The sequence below is a fragment of the Symphodus melops genome (genome assembly GCF_947650265.1).
Source record: "Symphodus melops genome assembly, chromosome: 6".
Lineage (NCBI taxonomy): Eukaryota > Metazoa > Chordata > Actinopteri > Labriformes > Labridae > Symphodus > Symphodus melops.
The window spans coordinates 14,453,497-14,476,271 of NC_136696.1; the positions used below are offsets into that span (position 1 = coordinate 14,453,497).

At 41.4% G+C, this 22,775-nt stretch overlaps 1 protein-coding gene across 1 annotated transcript; it reads right to left on the reverse strand.

Annotated features, from left to right (window-relative positions):
• Positions 1–1,097: 1,097 nt before the first annotated feature.
• polr3b (polymerase (RNA) III (DNA directed) polypeptide B) lies at positions 1,098–22,328 on the reverse strand. The gene is made up of 28 exons (XM_079345444.1): positions 22,107–22,328; positions 21,950–21,982; positions 21,332–21,388; positions 21,183–21,247; positions 21,003–21,078; positions 20,473–20,573; positions 20,183–20,274; positions 19,968–20,085; positions 19,600–19,708; positions 17,842–17,964; positions 16,113–16,229; positions 15,886–16,020; positions 14,541–14,702; positions 13,411–13,611; positions 12,712–12,874; positions 11,654–11,807; positions 11,377–11,451; positions 11,149–11,247; positions 10,891–11,018; positions 9,444–9,653; positions 9,171–9,329; positions 7,157–7,274; positions 6,580–6,722; positions 4,230–4,333; positions 2,920–3,086; positions 2,157–2,270; positions 1,827–2,000; positions 1,098–1,448 (listed from the first exon to the last, which is right to left on the reverse strand). The coding sequence occupies exons 1-28, from the start codon at positions 22,176–22,178 to the stop codon at positions 1,319–1,321; spliced, it is 3,399 nt and encodes a 1,132-aa protein (XP_079201570.1). The 5' UTR covers positions 22,179–22,328; the 3' UTR covers positions 1,098–1,318.
• Between the last annotated feature and the right edge of the window lie 447 nt (positions 22,329–22,775).

Consider the following 22,775-nt stretch of genomic DNA (forward strand, 5'->3'; position numbering starts at 1 on the left):
GAGCAGCCGGTCAGGTTCTACAGGACTCCTGCCAGACGGAATAAATGTAGAAACATTTATTCTGATTTATACTTAAAAATGGACGGGCTCCTTATTCAGGATTAAGGCTCAATGTCACAAAAATCATATAAAACTATCAATTTGGCAATAATAAGTTCTGTGTCAAATCAATGTCAATGGTCTTTGAGTCTTTCTTTCAGAAAAAAACAGGATGGATGTGATCATCTCAGATTTGAATATTGTCGGTTTTATTTAGTGAAAATCTCCATGAGAGGAAATTGAATGTTTTTGGGTGTAAGGCAGCGAGTTGCAAAAAAAATCGGACGTATAAAGAAATCATGTTTTATGATTCTGATGGCTGTATCGCCTACATTTTTACTGAAGATGAAACAAAGCGTCTCCAGTATCCATCTATTCCTATAGATTAAAAATGCCTCTCCAATATGCTGTGAAACTACATCACCTTCAGTTTCTATGAGGAAAGAGAATGTGAAGTTTTAAACACTAATATAACTCATGTTATCACTTTGACACCTGTATTCATCACTTTCTCTTTTTATGAACTGCTCTAAACATAAACTTCCCGTGAGTGAATCAATAAACATGTTTATGTCTATAGATGATCTTATAAACTGTTCGTTTGTCTTATGTAATTTATCATAAGACACATTTATAACAGGACAGGTAAAACAAAATCAGTATCAGTATATGTGATCTCTGACATCCACATTAATAGTAATGCAGAGAACCAAACGAGTTTGACAAGCAATGATTGTCTGTGGCTGGTTTTAAGAATGGATGCCACCTGGGTGACCCCGAGAGTAAGAAATGTGACCCAGATGAAACCCCTGTGATGATGTCCTCACAGATCAGGAAGGTTTGAAGGTCTCTGATCTGAAAAAACGCCTGCTGGCTTAGAAGGCAGGACACACATTTAAGCACCTTTAATCCTATCGATGAAAAAACACAAGGTTCAGTCGAATAGAAAACTACAGGAAATGGGGATGCACACTGCTCCACATTAGTTTTAGTCAAACTTCAGCAAATGTGTTGATGTCGAGAACACTTGCAAAGCAATCAGAGTACCACACAGCATCTGAAAATTAAATCATACATGTGTTTATTATATACACATACAAAGATCATAATGTAGAGAAAGTAACAACAAATGTACATGGTTTGAACACACACAAAAAAAAAAAAATATATCAAAGCACTTGTCTTAAAGCCTTCAGCTCTGATATCTCGACATGTTCTTCTGTCCAAGACTTCTTCGATAACCTTTTACTCACACTGCCTGTGTTTGAGTCTTTCTTTTTCACTCATTGTAGCGAGACAGTTTGAGTCGAGGGATGATGTTCATGGACTGCAGCTCCTGGAAGAGCAGCTTGCAGGCGTATGGAATACGCAGTGTGGAAACATGGCAGGAAGACTTACAGTAGTGACACCTGGAAGAGGGAAAACTGAGAATCAGACTGGAGACAAACCAGAAGAATAATGACTGTACTTCCAAAATGTAGAAAGTTGTAGAGTTGGGTAAAAATCCCAATACTATGCGTAGCTTATTGATCCACCCTGACAGACAAGTCCCCAAGTGTATTTTAACTGAAGAATTTATTTGCTCGGTTTTCAAGATCAGAATCACAAGATGTGTGCAAACAGGATGTTGTCACCCAGGCAAAGACATGAAGCAACAGCCCGTTACCTGAAAACAACTCAATAACTGGAATCATTGAGTGCTTTGGACAACAGCTCTTCAGACCCCCCCCCATGAAACATTGACAGAAAAATATTCAGCTTCTGAGAAAAACTAGCGTTCCACTTACCACCCAGAGTATCCCAACAGGCCGCACTGTCCGCACACATCCACCTCAAAGGCGTCACTAGAGATCATGAGGCGCTCCAGCAGTAACATGCTCGCCCCATAGCCGATCAGACAGTCGCGCTCCATCTCGCCCAGACGCAGACCTCCATCTCTAGAGCGACCCTCGGTAGGCTGCCTGATAGCCACATGCAGAAAATAAACAGGTGAGATCGAGGGTAGTAGTTTGTTACTGGTAAAGAATCAGAAGAAACATATGGATGCTTTGACGTTATCGGGGAGCAAAACACTTTTTTCTTTTGCCATTTCCTTGAAACTACAAAACTGAGGTTACCTGGTGAGAACAGCTCTGGGCCCTCGGGCTCTGGCGTGCATTTTATCCAAGACCATGTGCTTCAGTTTCTGATAATACACCGGTCCAAAATAGATGTAAGCCTCCAGAGGTTCTCTAAAGATGATACAGCAGCCAAACAAAAACAAAGTTAAAGCCCCCATAGAGATGTTTACCTTATCTTTCGAACTGCAAGACGCAGAATGTCTAACGACACAACACCGAACATTTTCTGTTTTCAAGTCTTTACATGTGGAGTGGCTTCCTTACAGTTATCTATGGTCTCTGTGATTTTTGAGGGCAGTGTTAAAAACACTTGCGAATAAAAAAACATTGGATAAAAACGGTGCATTCAGGTGCGACGGAAAACTCAGAAACACAAGTCTTTAATAGTTAGCTCTTACTAGCTTATACATAAATAAACACTATTAGGTTAGTTAGAGTTAGCATTTACAATATGCCTACGGCACTCACTGGGCTTCATAGCCCCTGATCAGAAACTGATGTGACTCCATCCATGTTTGAAACAGTTAGCATGAACATTGTGAGAAAGATAATGATGCATTTCTTGCTTAAAGATGTTTCTCTATTGCAGCTAACTCCTCCTCATGACATCACTAAGGAAAGGGTTCGATACTACTGTATATATTTGAAGATTTCTTCTGAAGAGCTTTTTTGTTTTTTTTTTAGAGACCAGACAGAAATCATCTTTCTGCTTTGCGGTAGAAGTTGTGTTGATTGGGATAAAACATGTATTCTTATTCACCCTGTGATTCCTGAGGTGACGTAATCTTTGCCCTGGTAGTTGTATCCATAACGGATGAGATCTTCGCACACATCTTTCACCTTGCTGCCTCCGAAGGCAGTGCCGTAGTGAAAACGTCCATCCAGGACTCCGGCCTTCCCAGCCAGCAGCTCGATCAGCTTACCCACCTGGCAGAATCACACACACACACACACATTAAGCAGCTCAGACACATAACAGTCCACAAGATACATATTTGATGGCCTACACAGCAAATGTCTGTATTTTGGGAGAGATTAGAGGACACATGTCCCCCTGAGGGTCTGACCAACAGTTTTAGGATGACTGATTTCAACAATTCCACAGAGGTCACACCCAGAGGACCCCTGACCCCACCACATGGAAGGAAACACCTACTCACAGGCCACAGAAACGTCCTCCCAAGCCAAACATTTCTCAGTGTTTTCCATGACGACCACAAAAAGGTAAACAAGCTGACAACTTCAGCAGTAAAGATCGTCCAAGATTTTACAGCGTACGGGACAAAAAGAGGGCAGAACCAGAGCCAAGTTTCATGTCATTGTCATTCAGCACCATCCTTCACTTCAGATGTACTGTGCACGTTTGATAAAACTTCCACACGCTGCTACAAGCAGCCGTCTCCGCAGCAACAAATATCTGTTTGTGAACGGTTAGATTGCTGCTTAGCGGCGTCAATAGACGTGTGCTCTGGAAGCCAATGATAACCCAGAGAGGAGCGCGGATAATGAGGATTTTGTTTCAGGAGTGCAACACAAACACTTTTGAGGAGTGACCGAGTTGGTTAACAATGAACTCGCTGATAAATCTTTGAAATGACAAGATTAGGTAAAAAAAGAAAAAAAAAAAGAAACAACAAATAAGAACAATTCCTACACAGAATATGAGAGCTGAACTAATTTGCCAACTAAAGATTTTTTTTTTTTTTTTTTTGAGAATGATCAGCCTTCAGCTGCAAAGATAGTTTGGGTTGATGCTTTTCTTCGAACTTTTTTGGGACTCTTCTTAAAACGTTGCCCTTCGTTTGATAGGACAGTTTTGGGAGAGACAGACGCACTTGTGAAAGAGTGAGGATGACACAGCAAAGGGCAGAAATCAAATATGGGGTATCTGCGTCAGCTTCTGCATATGAAGCCTGCTCTAAAAGCTGAGCTAAACCTGGACCCTTTTTTCTTAAAAAAAAAAAAAAAAGACCAAACATTTGAATGAAATATTGATTGATTATTCATAAGTATAAAGGATTCTTTTGCAGTTTAAACCGAGGTTGTTTTCTCAGTAGATGTATATTGTACCGTCATTCTGGAGGGATATCCGTGAGGGTTCATGATAATATCTGGACAGATGCCAGAGTCACAGAACGGCATGTCCTCCTGAGGAACGATAAGACCACAAACACCTGACACACACACACACACACACACACACACAAACAAAGAGAGAGAGAGAGAGCAAAAAAGAAACATTAAATTCAGTGCACACATGTGAGCTCACAGCAGTTTGACCCATACTGCAAATAAAGCACAACAAGTAGGTTTAAGTGATATCTCCAATTAAAGCTGCCGGAGTGTTTGGTAATCAGTCAAAGCAACAGAAATGGAAACAATCCTGACATTCAGTGGATAGTTTGAGTCTGCTTTCCTCATCTTATATGTGAGGATAATATATCATTCACAATCATTACAATTCAAAAATCTGTTCTATCATTTTGCCTAAAATAAATCTTGTAAGGATGAGATTTATTAGCAGCGTCCGTATCATCACTTTCACCTGAAAACTCAGAAGAGCTTTCCCATGAAACTTAAACGTTTAGTCGAACTTGATGATTTTTGGCCGTTTCTCTGGCCGAGCTGTCTGTGACATTTCCATACTCATGTGGACCGGCGGTCTCGTCTTTTAAATGACGTGGGAGACAAGCACCCTGGTAGCCAGGAGTTTAAGTGTGAGTGCAAATGTTTGCTGAGGGGACGAAGCACTCTTCCTTGCACAGGGTAAACAAATTGTCGGCCCATTTGCAAATGAAAAAAAAGAAAAAAAGAAAGAGGAGGAGAGAAGAGAAGAGAAGAGAAGGAGAGCAGGAAGTGGAGAAAGGTGCTTAGCCTGACAGTGAGACTGGGATTACACATCCATGACTTTTAGTTCAACTCAGAGGAAGTGCAGAGGATCAACCGCAGAGGAGAAATTGAATCCACGCACGTGGGAAAAATGTGCTATTAGCCGACCGGTCAGCAACACAGCAGAATGCTGATGCCCAACAGGATGTTGACTGGGAACAAGTGCATCAATTAACTGGAAAGTCATCCAACAGCAGGAAGAAGGTGTGAAAGAGAAAAGAAAAAGGCAAGAACAACCGGGCCAGTGGAAACATTTAAAAAAAAAAGGGGAAAATCAAGAGAAAGAAAAGGCTTTAAAAAAAAAAAAAAAAAACAGGATCGGAGTGAGGAGAGAGAGAGAGAGAGAGAGAGAAAATGAAGAACAAGGCTGACAGAAACAATCAGAGAGAGAGAGAGAGAGAGAGAGAGAGAGCAAGAGAGAGTGAGAGACACTAGTTCCCATAGCAGACATCCTCACTGTTGTTTGTTTTGTGTGAAAGTGAATGATAAAAGAGGCATGAAATCAGCAGAGAAAGGCAAGACAACAGCGAGGGTCCAGAGCCCTCCATCACAGCTCAAACAGCTCCACGCTGGCGGTTCACACAATGGGCCTCTACTACTGACTACCCCTTTACCTCCTCCCCCACCTACACAGCTGTGAGAGAAAGTGTGTGTGTGTGTGTGTGTGTGTGTGTGTGTGTGTGTGTGAGAGACTGGTAAATAATTAACTTATTCTGCTCTGCTGACCAGAACTTATGAGACTAGTCATGAGGAGCTGGGCGATCTATTGCTTCAGTAAAAAAAAACAACACTTGTAATTGAATAATGAAAAAAAGTTTTACAATTCCTTCGTTTTGTGTCAAAATGAGAACGTGTGCTTTTCTGTCCAAAAATAACCCTGAAGGACTCAAACAAGAGGTTCCAGCTGCACTCCTTATATCTGAAGGGATCCAGGTACAGACTATCTGTCCGTCAGCTGCATATCTGGGATTTGCCATTCGAGATCTCCTTCAGCTAACCCCGCGGCGACCCCTCTCTCTCCGTCACTATCTGAGACAGAAGACATTGTCCCGTCCTGAGCTGACCGCCCAGCGGCCACGGCGTTAATGAGGAGAGTAAATTATGCATGGCGCCAGTTAGCTTTTTGATTAAAACATCATACCAGCCCTCTATAGGGGAGGTGCTGCAAAACAATGGAGGTTGTAAACACTTTTACCCCAAGTAGCAGCAGAATACTGCTGGGGTGTAATAAATTTGCATAGTCTGGCACTGGACAATGAGCCAATTAACTGAAAAGAGCTCTTGAAAGATGAGGACAGGGGGGCAGTGACAGAACAACAGCTACTGGAACTTGACTCAACAAATGCTTTGGGTACTGAGAAGGCAAAACAACTTACAAAAAATATCTTATATCTTTTTTGTAGTATGATTAGGGGCTTGAGGCTGGATGCATGTCAGGAGGATCCTCAGTGTTGTGCACATAAATGGTGACAGAAGAACATTTTGCAGCATTTCACAGAGAAGATTGTGTCAAAGTGCAGGAGGTCAGCACCTTTCTGTCCGTGCCGACTGCTGAATTTGTCTCCAATCTCAGGTCGCCTGGTCTGCCTCAGGAGGATCTTGATGAGGAAAGCATCCTCAGCGTTGGAGGATATCATCACCTTCTCGATGTACGAGTCTGTCGAGCCCTTATAGCTGCAGAAAGAAATGAGGAGTAAGGCATGAAGGTGGGTTAAACATTTTTTATGGGCAGGCCCTGCGACGTCATCCTCCACATAATGTGGGTTTCCACAGAGGTCTTCGCTTCTCTTTCTGACAATCTTATTGTTACATCCACCTTATGCTTATCTTATCCACCTTACCACATGGCCTTAAAATGGTTGACGGACTGATTAAAGACAAAGACTGGTAAGTAGAACTTATTTCACAACCATGTTTTCATGTTTTATTTGTGTTGTCTAAGCACTTTTGTTCTTTGCTTCTTTAGTACTGGAACTTAAAAATGAACAGAGATATTGAAAAAAGAAAACAGGAATAAAGATGTTAATTTTTATATATATTCTTTTTTTATCTGGTCTCATACAGAAGCTGAAGAAGTGTGTACACACACTGAGCTGAAATAAACTCACCTGACGGGCACGTCTCTGTACTGGGGCTGGCCTGGCTGGGTACTGCCCTCCAGTGGTGTCTGGGTGACAGTTGGCATGGACTTGTTCACCAACACCTGCTTATTCTCTACTTTCTCACCTGGAGCACACACAAGACACATCCCACAGTCCATCACTATGATAAGTCATCCCGTCCATGAAGTGACTTGTTTTCCATTGCAGCGTCTCCAACACGTTTCACCAGCAATCGAGTGTCACCGATGCGTCACAGGGTGCTGAACGCCTGAGTTACATTCACACAAACTGTTTAATGACTGCCTAATAATTAAATCATCCAGAGAAACAATGTGATGGCTGATCACTTTTAGAGAGAAGGGAAGTGTGGTAAAGAGTAAGGACATGCAGAGTCACTTTGAGTTAACAAAGAGAAGAGCGAGGAGTCTGAAGCGGCACAGTTAAAACAGCCTTCTGTATTGTCTTCATCATGATGAGTTCAAACACCTGTAAATAAACACCAATAAATGAATGATCAACGCTCGTGAACCAGAGTGTTAAAGTGCGACAAATGAAAGAGGCGGTCGATCTTTTTTTTTTTTTAATTATCCTTCTTTTAAATGTGTTTGTTGAATTGAAGCGGTCCGGCCTCGCGGGATCAATGAGTGACTAAGTGAGAAATAGATTCACAGTAATACACTGAAAAGATAAATCAGCTGGTCAGTGACTAAATAAATAGGCAGTCATGTACAGTAGATTATTAATAAAGGAGCAGTTACTGTACATGAAGTAAACAGATCAGTTGTTATTGCACAGTGAAAGGACAAATGAATGAAGAGTTATTACTCTTTGAGATGATTAATTAAATGAACAGTTTTGCACCATGAAGAGAAAGTTTCAACCTCTTCCTTTTAAGCTTCCTTGCTGCCGTTTGATATCAAACAAACAAGAGTGGCGTCGTCTGAAGAAGTTTCGATCGTGTTGAGGGAGTGGGTGGGGGTGAAGTCACGAGTACAGAGGACGCAGCTTTGGGTACAACAGTAAAGAGGATAGAGGTCGAGGAGATGTTGTTTCCCAGCCTGCCTGAGGTCTAATTGTGATCCACAGACAGAAGAGCCACAGTGTGTGAAGTCTGCTGAACAGTTTGCAGCGGTTGATGGAGTTGAAAGCAGAACTGAAGTCAAACAACAATCTGATGAAGATGTTTGGATTTAAAGTGAAGTGCTGATGTCATTTTATGATTACTGGGGTCATATTAACTGGACGGTAGTCATTCCAACTTGAGACTTTGGATGTCTTGGGCACTGGGAGAATGGTTGCTGTTTTTCGTACTACTGACAAGAGGACTGTGGCGTTTTGTAATGACTGACTGAAAAGACTTCAGTGCCCCTCCTTGGACCCCATCCATCCCAGAAGCCTTTTTGCAGTCTATAATGAGGAGGGCCTGCTTAACCTGGAAGAGAGTTTCCACCGGGCGGTCCGTCTCGGTATGGCGCGCATTTTGCGACGTTTCCATCGACTAATCCCGGGAAAGATACCCAAATAACTGTTCCGTACCGTCCCACTTTTTGGGACTCTTCTGTTAGGGTGCCAAGAATGTCGAGAAAAGGTGGAGCTAAACACTGCAGTCTGTTGGTTGAAAGAATCGTCACTTCCCGTGTTACGTCCGCAAACACAACTCTGCATCTGTTAGCGGTTAGCTGCTATTATATGACTCTATTTACTTAGCAGCTATCGTCATCCGGCTTACACGCCGCCTACCAAATAGGACACGGGTGGCTATGGAAACGCAAACGGGATCGGGCTCAATCGAACTTAACCGTACCGGACTGCTGTGTGGAAACGGGGCTTTAAGGTCTGCTCTTGCTCTCCTGTATCTGAGTGCTGCGTCCCGAGCTTTAAACAGAACTTGCATGTGACTGTTGAACCATGGTTTTTGGTTGGTGAACACTTTGAGCTGCTTCCTTTGTTGTGACTTTTCAGTTTATTTCTGCATGACACAATAACAACATTTAGTATATCCAGTATTGTTGGTACTCACCAGGGGAGCAGATGCCGTCAGCATCCAGGATGCTGTGCCTCCAGATGGGCTTTCGTGTAGCAGCATCCAACATGGGCCCCATCACCTTGTCAAAGGTTTGGTTGGTGTAACGTCTCAGCGTGCACTTGGCATTTTTGTAAACTAGGCAGCGGCCAAATCCTACAGGGAAACATCCAGATAAGGTCTTTTAAGTCTCTTCTTCTTATACTTTGAATAACAACACATTAAATATTTAGCTCTAAATGCTAAAATCCAGAGTGACTGGCTATATACCTCTGTCAAGAGAGGCTTTGTTGAGGACTAAAGCATCCTCAATGTCGTAGCCGCTGTAGCTCATCACAGCCACGGTGGCATTTTGACCGGCAGGAAGCTTCTCAAAATCAATCATCTCGATGGTTTTTGTTTTGACCATAGGCTTCTGAGGATAAGCCAGCAGGTACATCAGAGTGTCAATACGATTCCTCTGGTTGTAACCAATAGTTCCTGCAGAGAAGAGACAAGGGTTTTTTACAATGTCTAAGAAAGGATAATATAAGATAAAATAATCCTTTCTTAAATGGAGAAATTTAGAGTGTTACAGCAGCAAAGCAGGATAAATTCACACAGTGCAAAATAAAACTAGATAAAAATATAACAGTGTAAAGAAATATGCATCAAAAAATAGTTAAAAGTCACTTCAAGATGTAAAATCCAGTAGGATAACTTACTCCTTGATATAGTACCAGGTTATTGTCTTTTTTAACTGTGTATTTGTATATGTATCATTTTGAATCTTTGGATCAATTAGAAGCAGATTATAGTTCTTTTCTCTCCGTGCAGGTTCGATGTGTCAGAGCTGGACCTGATTAAAACAACCTCAAAGCAGCGGATTTGATGAACAGGACAAGTTATGGCATAAAGCCACCCCGGAAACCTTGACATTTGTCAGATGCTATTACTCTACAATCAGGCTACTAGCACAGAGTGTGTGATAATAGGCCCGAGCCACACAACCAGATTTGCACATGTATAGAGCCGGCCACACAAAAAAGACAAGGCAGAGGATATTGGGCCAAATATAGTTCCAGTCTGTGTTTTTGTAATAGTGGGGGGTGGGGGGGGGAGGACGGACGGAGGTAAAGTGGTGGGGTGGGGGCTCTTACAAATGTTAGCAGGGCTGTTTGGGGAAGTTTTGGTTACCAAGGAGTTGTGGGTGCACACTCTGTGGTCTTTTGCAGCTGAGCACACTGACCCCCTGAGCACAGCCAGAGCAGACACAATGAATTGCTAATGACACTCTGGGTGACTGGCAGGGAAAGGGCCTCCACACACACACAGCACAATAGAGAACCTACGCAAGCACCCCATGTTTGATGTCCATGCGCTGACACACACACATAAGAAAAACACTCAATCACACATACAAATGTATTCTGACAAGAAGTAGAACAGGAGCAGGGTTTTTGGGGGAGACTAACCAGCGGGCTGCTTGTATCTATAGTGTTTGTTATTCTAATGTGCTTTTGTATGATTTCAACTTATGCAAATAAAACTGTAAACTCTGAACCAGCAGATTTAAAAGGCTTACAAAGAGTGATGAAGGAAGATTAGATTACTTTCAGCTTCCATGCACAGACGTTTACACTGCAGCTGTGTGGAGGAAGTTTGAGAAAGGATTTGAAATCTCCACAGTTCAATGACCTGTCTGCTGACTGAAGCCATCGGCTCGGCTGATTCTTACCCATTGCCTGCTTGCCCATAGCACACTGGTATGTGTTCCTGGGGGACTGGTTGTGGTGAGGGTAGGGAATGAGGCCAGCACACACTCCTAACAGTGTGAAGGGCTCGATCTCCAAGTGTGTTGTGTCTCTGCAGAAGAAAAAAACAAAACAAAAAACAAAGAGGTAGAGGAACCAGAGTGTGTGAATGAAATGACCAAATAGAGGAAATTCTATCCAGTTTATAAAGAAAAACCCGAGTTGAGTCACAGGTCACTCACTTAGAAATCATGTGTTCATAAAGAGCGATCTGACAGTCGTTCTCCTCGTTAACATCCAGGTACTCCACCAGACCCTCATGCAGAAAGTCCTCAAAGGTTCTGGAGGAAAATATTAATTGGATTCAGAATAAAATAAAATGAAAATCAGTATGGAAAGAAATATAAGCTTCAATATTTCTGATTCTGTCCTCAGAAACATCTTTGAGTCTGTGCTGTCATGACTCTCACCTGTAGCCCTGTGACAGATCTTCAATGTGTTTGTTCTTCACCATCGGCTGTCCTTTCTTCACAATGATGTACGGCCTGGAGGAGAAACACAGCAAAGGCCAAACAAACACTGTCAAAGTACTTACGAGTCATGAGTACTCCAATATCAAACGACTTTATTTAAACGACGTATCATGCAAAGAGCCGTTTGTAAATGACTGTTCTACTATTTTTTCTTTTGTCTTTTGACATGCTCTTAAACGTCTTGTGTTAACAGTGAACGTTAACGCTTCCCAACCTGCAGAGGCGTCCTCCATCAGAAGAGATGTAGACGCAGCGGTCGGTCAAGTTGGTCGAGATGGATACAAACTCGTTGATAAAACCCGCCCGGCGCATCAGTCTGAATGTGCTGACCAGCTTAGGATGATCCCGAATCACACCAAGAATGTTACCTGATCAAATAAAACGGACAGAAGGAGATGAAGATGGAGAAAATACGCAAAAGAAGATTTAACCTTATACAGAATCAGAGGTAACGTCACAATATCCAAAATATAATTGAATGGATTTCTTGTCAGGGGTAAAAAAGTCGCGTTACGCCAAGGACCCGATGTGACGCTTAAGTAATGTTGTCACCATTTTCCAGTCATCTGAGTGTTAGAAGATTTTATAATCTGTTACCAGAGATATTCAAGAGTGAACTTGAGTAAATGCTGTATTTTATTTTTTTGACATGAAAACCAACAGACTCATTTGTTGTTTTTCTCCAGGACCAGGAAGCCAACTCTACTTGAGGTAAGAAAAAAAAAACCCTCTGAGGAACAAACATTAAACAGAGGAAAAATAGGGAAACAGCCAGTGCTTATAGTCATGTGCTCTGAACCACCTCAGCTGGTGACAGCGGAGCTCATAGTGCCTGCAGGGGTTTGTTCATATCGAGTCTGACAGACCAACGAGTGGAGAACAGAGGAGACACTGTGCTCTGCCTCTGTGTGAGGGCACGTGCAGTGAACACACTCTGAAGGGCTTTGACACCTGCTGCTACCAACTAATTAAATGGTATGACAGTTAATATAATTTGACAGTTATCAGTGGTGAGACAAACATATACAGTAATTAAAGGGCTACGTTCTGACTGAAGAAAATACCTACTGCTGCCATGAAATTAACAACTTATCAGTCTCCCTACAAAATACTAAATTGTCTTCTGTAAACTGAAGAGAATATTTCCCCTTCATGTTCACAAGCAATGCTTTTAGAACAGAGAGGATTAGACTTTCCTTTCATGTGATCTAACGCGACAGCACATGCTCGTAATGCTCCCCGTTTATTTATTTGCTGCTGACGGAGTTTCACCATTGAGGAAAACGAGGAAGACGCTGGGGTACGAGAGCTCCTCTCCGCACAGCAGGTTGACGTCTTCTACCCCGAGGTTGAAGGCCAGCTTGATGATCGGACCATCCTCCATGTCGGTGGTGATGTGGGTCATCAGAGCCAAGTTCTTGACCAGACCACAGGCCTTCGAACAGAGACAATCAAGTTTTACCAGAATGCAACACATGAAAGAAAAAAAAGAAAAAAAAAAAACTTCCTCACAACCCAAAAAAAACATTAACAATATGTAAACTACTGATGTGTTTACATTTGGTTCATTTGACTCTGTGATCGTCCCTGTTCTCCCGTTTATTCAAAGATTTTAAGTATCAAAAACGTATCAAGGTGAAAGACTTCTAATAAGAGACAATCAATACACCTTAATATCTTTTATAAGAGCAACGATCTTTTCACTCTGTAAATGGACATTTTAAATATATGACATCCACACAATCATTTGCCTAAATGTCAAGAATGAAGTATTTATCAGAGTCCTCTTTTCACTGGTATTGACTATCTAAAAATAAATGCTCTATCACGTTCTCTTATTTTTACTATTTGGATAGAAACAAAGTTAGAAAGTTTAGTCAGCTATTTTGTAAAAAAAAAAAAACAAAGATAAAAAAGCAGGACTCCTTTGACGCTGTTGTTAAAACCTGCTCACTGCTGCAGCTCGCTCACCTCTCCCTCCGGAGTGTCAGACGGACACAGCATGCCCCACTGTGACGGCTGAAGGGAGCGGGGACCGCTGACCTTCCTGGTCTTCTCAAACTGGGAGGAGATCCTGGTCATCATGCCGAGAGCCGAAATGTAGGAGAGACGAGAGAGGACCTGGGTGACACCCTGACGGTCCATCTTGAATCTCTTCAGGGACCAGTTGCCCTGTGGACAGAAAAGTATTCTTGAATATGCTCTCCAATGGGTTTTCATCAACAAAAAAATGAAAGCAAACTGATAATGCCTGTTTGAAAACGTGTGTAATGTTTCTTTTGCAAACTGTTTTATCATGGGTTTTTTAAAAAGGAGCAATATGCAAGATATTTACTTAATTAAATGATTAAATGGCCTTAATGTATCATTAGACAACAAGTCAGCAGCCATCATATTCTCCTTTTAAGTTGAGATTCTGCTTCTGAATAGTCTGTATTTTGTATCTTGACATCGACGGTAGACGGTTTTAAGGTAACTCTACACTGCTGATTTGGACGGCCCTTGGTTTGACAGATATGAGAGCAGTAATCACGGCAAATCAGCAGGAACCTGCTGAATCTGACCGAGTCTTTATTCTTTGTTTGTATGGTTTTTTTTAACCAAATATACAGGTGTGTCATCTACTAATTTTATTTCATAATAATTCATAAATAATTTAAATTGTCATAATAATAATGGACAAAAAAAAAAAAAAGAAGAAGAGGATGACGACACAACCTGCTCACGTAAGGTTTGCAAACCTGTTCATATGACGTCTGAGCTGAGCCCCTCTCACACATCTCTCCTCAACCTGTCCAAACTCTGCATCAGTGAGCTCACAACAACTTTTTTTCTGAGCTGGCGCGTGAAGGCAGCAGGTAGTCTGGAACGTTTTTCTCCAAGTGGGATGGCTTCATACTGTTTCTTCAGTTTCCTGTTTTTATTCTGTTCTTTTTGAAGGGTGAATTGACCATTTTTGTGTGAAATTAATCAAGAAGCAGTGACCACTTCAAGACCCTTGTTTTCCTCCTGCTTTTACACCTTCACCCCCGACCAGAGAGAGTAACACTGAACACTGCCTGCAGTGAAGGTCATGTGGGAAAGAGGCTTTGCTCACTTACTGTGGATATGGCGTTGACCATGCCGTTGGTGATCTGATCCTGCCGCATGTGCTTTACCACATCAAACTGAGCCGCTCTCTGCTTTGGGATGATCTGGTCAGCAATTTTCTTCAGCTCAGAGTTGAACTTCTTAAACAGATCTTCAAACAGCAGAGACAGGAGCTAGAAGGGACAAATCAATTTTTTAAAACACTTGATCTGGAATTCATTTTGATTTATATTATGTGTAGAAAATGGATGTTGCGTGAGAACTGTCCTATCAGGTATGGAGTAGAACTCTTAGGGGTACCGACACCAGACTGTCTGTCCTCTGTGTTGAGCTGTGTTTCAAAGTCAAGTTTCAAAAACTAGGTGTGGTTGGTAAGCCTGACCTGGCCTCCATCCCAGGTCCCTGTCCTCTTGCACCAGGCATACAGGCACCAGCCTTTCCCACAACACCCACCCCTCACCCACCCTGTGCATTAGCATACATCAAAACAAACAGGCGGCGCTGCTTGAAATTAATAAAGAAATTAAGCTTCCACTGCGCAGCCAGGCCAATTAGTTGAATGTCAGGGAACCATAATTGGAGAGTGAGGAGATTGCTGGCGTTGTTAGTGTGTAAGCCCCCTTTTGAAAGAAGGCTCTGTGCCCCCCCTCCTTCTGTCTCCTGCTCCTTATACAGAGCAGGTTGGAGGGGGGAAATTAAAGGCCTTAAGACAGCAGTAATTACATTATCAGAGCTGGGCCTGAGGATTAGCTCAATCGCTCCAGTCAAGGCAGCAATTGTATTGTCACAGTGCTGAAAAATCCCCATGCTTTCACAGCCTCTGGATTTTGGTGCCACCTCATATCTCTCTTCTGACAAAGCCAGGCTGAAATGGGGGGGGGGGGGGGGAGAAAACAAAACAAGGAAAAACAAAGCTGGGGAAAAATAATGAGAGTCTTATTAAAAGAGAGAGGCAGGAACAAAGATGCAGGTGAGAGATCAGGCCTGGAGCAGCCACAGTCCTTTAGCTCAGCGCTGTGATCAGTTGGCAATGAAAGCTTGTGAGCCTTGTTTGTACTTTTCTATACATGTATTATTAAAAAACATGTTTTGTTTCAGAGTGAAGAAAATGAAGTGAACCTCCTTAGCTGACAGAAATGAATTAAAAAAAAAGAAGGTTATTTTAATGCAGGAGCTGAATTTATAGGTATTTACTAACTCCTGTTTATAAGCTGACAAACAACAGACCTAACATACAGACGCATGTGTGTTCTGGCACAGCAGGAATTATAGAAAAGGTAAAACTGGATTGCGGATTAATGAGGATGTTTTTCCAAATCAGTAATGTTCCCAAGGTGGAGGGAACACACAGCTCACCTGTCCAGCCAACTCAAGACGTTTGTTGCCATAATAATCTCTGTCATCCACCTTGTTGCCCCCTTGAGCCAGGATCACCCTCCGTACCATCACAGCCAGGTAAATGCATTTAGCTCGAAAATTGAACTCTTTCACCTACATGAAAGAAAAAAAAAAGTGCAAAAAATGTAAAGACCATGAGCTCGTGGCAAATATCATCCATGATTCCTGTCATCCTGCCGACATACAGGCACGTGTGTGAGGATCAAAGATGCCAAAAGCTCTCTGGCCTCCTCCATCTTGGTCTTCTTAGGTCCTCCCCACATGCGCTGCCTGCGCACTTTATTCCCCAGGTACCTCAGAGCCTGAAACAGGAAGCAGCAGAAAAAAAAGCAGTGAATAAGAAAACTTCACCAGAACCAAAACGTATTCTTAAATCAGACTTTGTTCGTAGTTGAGGAAAAGTCGAAACAAAGACATTTCAAACATCTTTTATCTGATATTTAATAATGTCTGTACTTTTATGAAGATATTGAAAAGGTGAAGACAATAAGGAGATGATTTAAGTATGGTAACCTCATTTAGAACACACTGTGATAAGAGCAGACCACCTACAACAGAGTAAACACTCACACGTTTGGAGTCTTTGCACCAATATGCAACTACAAGGTCTCATTAGACTTCTTACACTGACAGCTTTGGATACAACAGACAACCTTGTTGTTTGATATTCAAGGTGATGAGGTCCACTAGTTTCACTTCACACACACACACACATACACACACACATACACTTTAGTCTGTTTTCATCTGGAGCCCTCGAGCCAACTATAGGAGAGGTCAAAGGTCAATGAGGCAGAGGACCACCCACCCTGTCCAATATGATGCATCAAAAAATGTATGAACATCATCCTTTTATTGACAACTGTAAAGACAACATAACTGTCCAATTCAGAGATATGAAAAAAAAACCCATTTGGTTTGATCAAGTCTTGTGTCTTTAAATTCAGTGACTCAGCATATATATCAATAGAAATAAAGAGGAAAATTTGGTTAATACAGATTACTTATCATAATCTGATAACAAAGTATCTAAAGACTTATCTGCCTTTAATTATATAGATTTAGACCTCATTGTACACAATACAATGACCCAATGAATACCATGAAAAGACATCGTGGAGGCCTGCAGACAGACGGACATGAAAGCTGTAGCGACCGGTTGCTAGGGAGCTAATGTGGCCTCATCAATGCATCAGCAGTGCCTCTAACAACATAATCTTTATGAAAAACAAATTGGCTGATAGCATTCATCTGTAGATGTCACAGAAAAAGAGGCGGGGCCTCCTGAAGAACACATGAAAAGCATTACTGAACAGGCCGGCTGAGACAAAACCTTAGTCATGTGATGACGGAGGGACAAAACCGAACAGGCAGACGCACATTTGTTGTGTTGCCGAACAGAAAAACGACGTGCAACTTAAAGTGACTGAATGGGCAGATCAAAGCTCTATGAGGACGTCTGAACAGGTTAGGAAACACTGGAATTAACCTTGATGCCTCTTTATGAACCATTAAAACAAACAAGACCGTCAGCAGAATAATGGACTGATATAGTGACTGTCTGTGTGTCAGAAGAAGGGATGAACAGAAAGGTAAAGATAAAGAATCTCAACAAGTGAACATTTTGAGAAAGCAGGATGAGACTTTTTGCCAATCCCTCCTTTTATCATGTCTTTTTAGGCATTCGTTTTTTTTAGGAACACTATTTTCAGTTTTGTTCAACCTTTATGTTGAAATGGGCATTAATCGAGTAGGTGTTGTTCCAAAGCTCACGTTAACCCTTTCTACGTTATTCTGATACGTTCACAGAGAATTGAAAGATTGATTTTTTTTTGCAAAATAAGCAAAACCTTTCCATTCAGTTTCTAACATTAATCATCACCCAGCTCTGTCGCACGTGAAGCGTGGAGGTACCTGAGTCTGCGTGAAGATCTGGGCCTTCTGACACTCCTCCAGGCTCGGGGCAAAGCTGGACATAACATGCTCCTCTGTGCCGATCATCTGCACAATCTCCTGGTCACTCTCTACACCCATACCCTGTGTGAACGACAAGCAAATGAGCGTGTGATGTGATAGACGAGAAGAGTTCAAACTAAACTACATAAAGAATAATACAAAACCTGTAGCACATTAAATCAATGCAGATCTTGTTTGTGTAATGAAACAATATTGTAAAACTTGAAACTTGATCCAGGAGGCATGCGGTGGAGAGGTGCGTTTACAGGGAGCAAAGGGGAGATGAACTGAGAGCCCTAATGTTGTCTGACATTTGCTTATGGAAATGTGGAGCTGAGGGAACTGAATCGTCTGTCCCTCACGGACGTTTGTTTCCTGCAGCTGCTGTCAAACACAGGGGAGAAGTCATTCAGGATATGAAAGTGCACAGCAAACACAGCGAGCCGACAAACTCTGTGCTGTGGATATTGACTCGAGCTCCCAACAAGGTGACATGTTTGGAGAGGCTCGTAGTTAATGATGCCAGCTGGCTGACTGGCATTTTTTCATTGAGAGCGGAGGGAGACAAAATCACATCTGATAAAGAAGAATTAAAACTACTCAACGTTAACATCACTCTCATCATTAACAACAGTAATGTTCATTTCATTAACTCAAAATATGACAATATTCGTCAATGACAATTTTACTGAGACGAGATGGTGAAGAGCTTAAAATGTGTGAATGACGAAAAATGAAACCACATAACTTTTGTTTCTGTTAACACGACAGGAACAAAATGTAAGTGTACCGTAAGGCTGTTGGACATTTACAATCCATGACAATGTCTACAAATGTGTGTCTACTCTGCAGCAGAACGTAGGGGTGTGTGTGTGTGTGTGTGTGTGTGTGTGTGTGTGTGTGTGTGTGTGTGTAACAGAAAAACAGAGCGAGCCTGAAATGAAGCAATAACAAGAGCTGACGAGCTAACAACAGGCTGGAAACGTTGTCAGTGTCTATGGTGTGTATGGTATCATAAGAAGACAAAGGACAATAATGTCAGTAACCGTGCAGGTTTAAGGCTCTTGTATAAAAAAAAAAAATTAAGAGTTTCAAAAAGCTGTATGATATCTTGAATCTGTTGCAAACTGCCTCTTCAGTAGTTCAGAAATAAGTTCCCTGACAGTATGTAGTTATGAGAGGCTCTTCATTTTAAAGCTGAATTCATATTTAAGATGTAAAGTTGTATTGCTTTAGGTGTCGGGGGGGGGGGACATGCAGTGAGGTTGCCACAAGTCCGACGCGAACCCGGGTCGCCTGCACGGGGACTGTGGCCTCGATGCCTTGGGACGCGCGCGGTGCCACTGCGCCACCGCCACGATTTGTTATCTTGATACATTTATGAGATTTGACTACTGAATACTGAAAGTATTGACTAAAGTTGAAGGATTTTTTATCGACTTAAACTAGACTAAATCACTCAGATAGAACTAATGAAACACAATTTCATCTAAAGCTTAAGACACGTAATCATTAGCTGCTAAAATGAACACTGTCCAACATGGATGAGAGTGACACCTAAAAAGTTACACAATTACAAAACGTTATTTTGGAAACAAACAGAGAAGCTTCTGTTTATGTTTCTGGAGAAACTTCATGAAAAACAGCTTCATCTACACTTAGTCACTGGTCCTGTAGCGCCCTCTACTGGCCTCAGAGTATAGCCGAGCTGTTTACCTTGAATATGATGGCAATAGGGGCGTCCTCTGACAACGTGTTATGCCTCAAGTAGAATCTTCCCTGTTTGACAATCATATTGGTTCTGCTTTTCTTCTCATGAGTGGAGCTGGAGAAAAAGAAGCAGGAGAGCAATTTAAACGTTATCCATCAGAAAAAAACAACAACAACAAGATCAAGAAAATCAAGATAAAAACTTCCATAAATTGTCAACAAATATACAGAATTTGCTCCCAAATTATCAAGCTGTATTTTTGTAACTGGTGACCTCACTGATGGCTGTTGAGACAAAGCTGTTTGGAGTTTCATCTGAAGTTTTAAACTGGTCATTTATACAAAAGTCCAGATGGGAGAAGCTGAAATGTTACCTGGTAACTGAGGCTCCGACTGCACCCTTTCTGTCCTGCTCCACAATGATTCGATTCTTGGACAGCTGCTCTTGGATCAGAATGACTTTTTCTTGACCTTTCACAATAAAATAACCCCCTGTGACGAAAAGCAGAGAACAGAAAAGTAAAGGAGGAAAATATTGATAAATATAAAGTAATGTCTTTTTTGAAATGTGTAATCATTTTGTATCTACCTGGATCCAGGGGACATTCATTAAGTTTTGAAAACTCCATGGGTGTCTTTCCTGTGAGAACACAGTTTGAGCTTCGCAGCATGATCGGCATCCTGAGAAAAGACAGAAGATTTCCTTCTATTTCTTACACATTTCTGACTTTTTCTATAGAATTGGGGAAAAAAATAATAATAAAAAAAAGCTGAGAAGAGCAGCATTTTGTTTGTTTTAAATCCAGATCACGTTTGGTCTTCAAACAGTCATGCTGTTACTCGTATAAATATGAACTCCAAAAATACCAACTTGGATACCTTCCGATGGGCAGAGCATTGCGGATGATTCTCTGACTGCCACGGGTGTACTCGATGTCCACTGTGATGGGCGCTGAGTAGGTCATGTCTCTGAGACGACACTAGACAAAAAAAAAAAGGGAGGTTGAGATATCCTAATTGTTTTATGTTATTGGGATATTTCCCCAAAATAATTACCAATCAGGGCTTCAACTTATACATGTAAATGATTGATTCATGAGTGTTGGATAAAAATAATCCATTCATATTTCAATCCACCTAACGGCAAATTATATTAATAACATTATAATAGCGCTGCCAACGCTGCTGTTTTTTTTTTAGTTACATCATTATTTTGGTGTAAGACTCCCACATTGCCAATATTATTGTCTCTCATGTTTCACCACGATAAGAGTTTTCAGACGGCTGACTTCCTCTGCCTAACTCTCTGAATTATTTCTCCCTGACGGTAAAAACCCATTACTGTGAGTAACTTTGATGAACAACCACGGATCCTATTTTCAGCTGTTACAGCACAAAAGTAAGCTCACCTCATGAGGAGATACAGGTCGGGTTACATTGAAGCTTTCTTCAACATCAGGCATGCCAACATAGATATTGAGATATCTGAAAGGACAACATTAAACTATTTACACTCAAACCAAAACCCGGAAGCTGCTTCATGCATTTTGGAGTGACAGTAGTCAAGAGTACAATTCTGTGTGACTTACTTGAGGTACCACATTGGATCCGCATCACTTGTTATCTTCTCGTTTGCTTTCATGATCTTTTTTATCTGGACAACAACACATCAGCTTTGAAGTTAAGATGCAGTCGAGACAGATACAGCGTGACGATGAAAGCTCACATTGTGTTTTACCTCCACATTGATGAAATAGTTGAATGAGTCGATGTGTTGCTTCACCAATCCTTTGACCTGGAAAACAAAGGGAACAGGTCGAAAAAATGACATGGGAACACAAGTGAAATAAATACAGTTTGCAATGTTTGCAGTGCTGAGAGGAGAAATGACTGTATCTGCTCAGACCAGATGAACAAATCTAAATATAAGAGATGACTGCAAACTATGTGATGTCCCTCAGAGGATTTCTCTTTATAATGACTGGGTTTATGAGGCAAGGTTGCTTTTTAATAATAATTTTTAAAAAAGTATGGCCAGCAGCAAAGTGATATGAACAATCAATTGTTTCCTAAATGATTCATGTTTGGTAAAGCTGAAGAGGTTATCTTTAATAGTCTTGCTTTGAACACATCCTAAATGTATTCAGTTGAATATATCCTAAATAAATAGATGCCATAATGTGTTAAGTTCTGATGCTGACATCAGATGATTTGGATCATAGCTGATTAATTTAACAGTATACTCGTGTTTATTTGTTTTTACTACATACTTATCCTAACAACATCATTTAAAAGGAAAGAGGATTTACAGACTGCACAGAGAATATCATGGCGTGTGATGCATTTGTAATGTTACCTTTAGGAAGGCTGGCAACAGTTTCCATTTTTCCTGTCAAAAGAAAAAAAATAAATCAATAACTTGACAGCAGGTTTTCTGTTTCATCAGACGCATCCTGTTAGCTTCTCTGTACTCGTGGTCTGAAACTTTTCCTCATCTTTCTCTATAAACTCACCGCTACAGTGTTCACAGGAGCCGCCAACTCCTGCGGAGTCATTTCACAAAACTCCCCTCCAAATGCCTCCATATTTATGTCTACTGTTCAACAGTAAATATATGAAACTCTGGTCATAACATAAGTGTTGTTTATCGGCGCCGGAAGTCGCCACAACATGCGCTCCACTCGTGTGTTCCACTATAAAGCGTCCGGGCTGGCAGATCCACACACACAATTTTCGTGTAGAGTTCCAGTTACTTAATTAATGTTTACAGCCTGTGCTTATTTAAAGACGTTTTTGTGTTTGGTCCCAAAGAGGAAAGGTCAGAGGTTAGCGCTCTTCTTGAATCCATGTCCTTAAGAACAACAAATGAAGGCCGAAATATTGGTGTGAATATGGACTCAGACCTGAAATTCAACAACCACAATAAGATGGTAACAAAATCAGCTTACTACCATCTGAAAAATATTACAAAAATCAAAGGTTTTCGGACCAAACAGGACTCAGAGAAACTTGTTCATGCTTTTATTTTCAGCAGGCTGGATTATTGTAATAGTGTGTTTACAGGCCTCAGTAAAAAAAGAGCAAGAGCAAGGGCAAGGGTCCTCACAAACAGGGTGGAGCACATTACACCTGTGCTTCAATCACTGCACTGGCTGCCTGCTTGTCAGAGGATCAACTTCAAA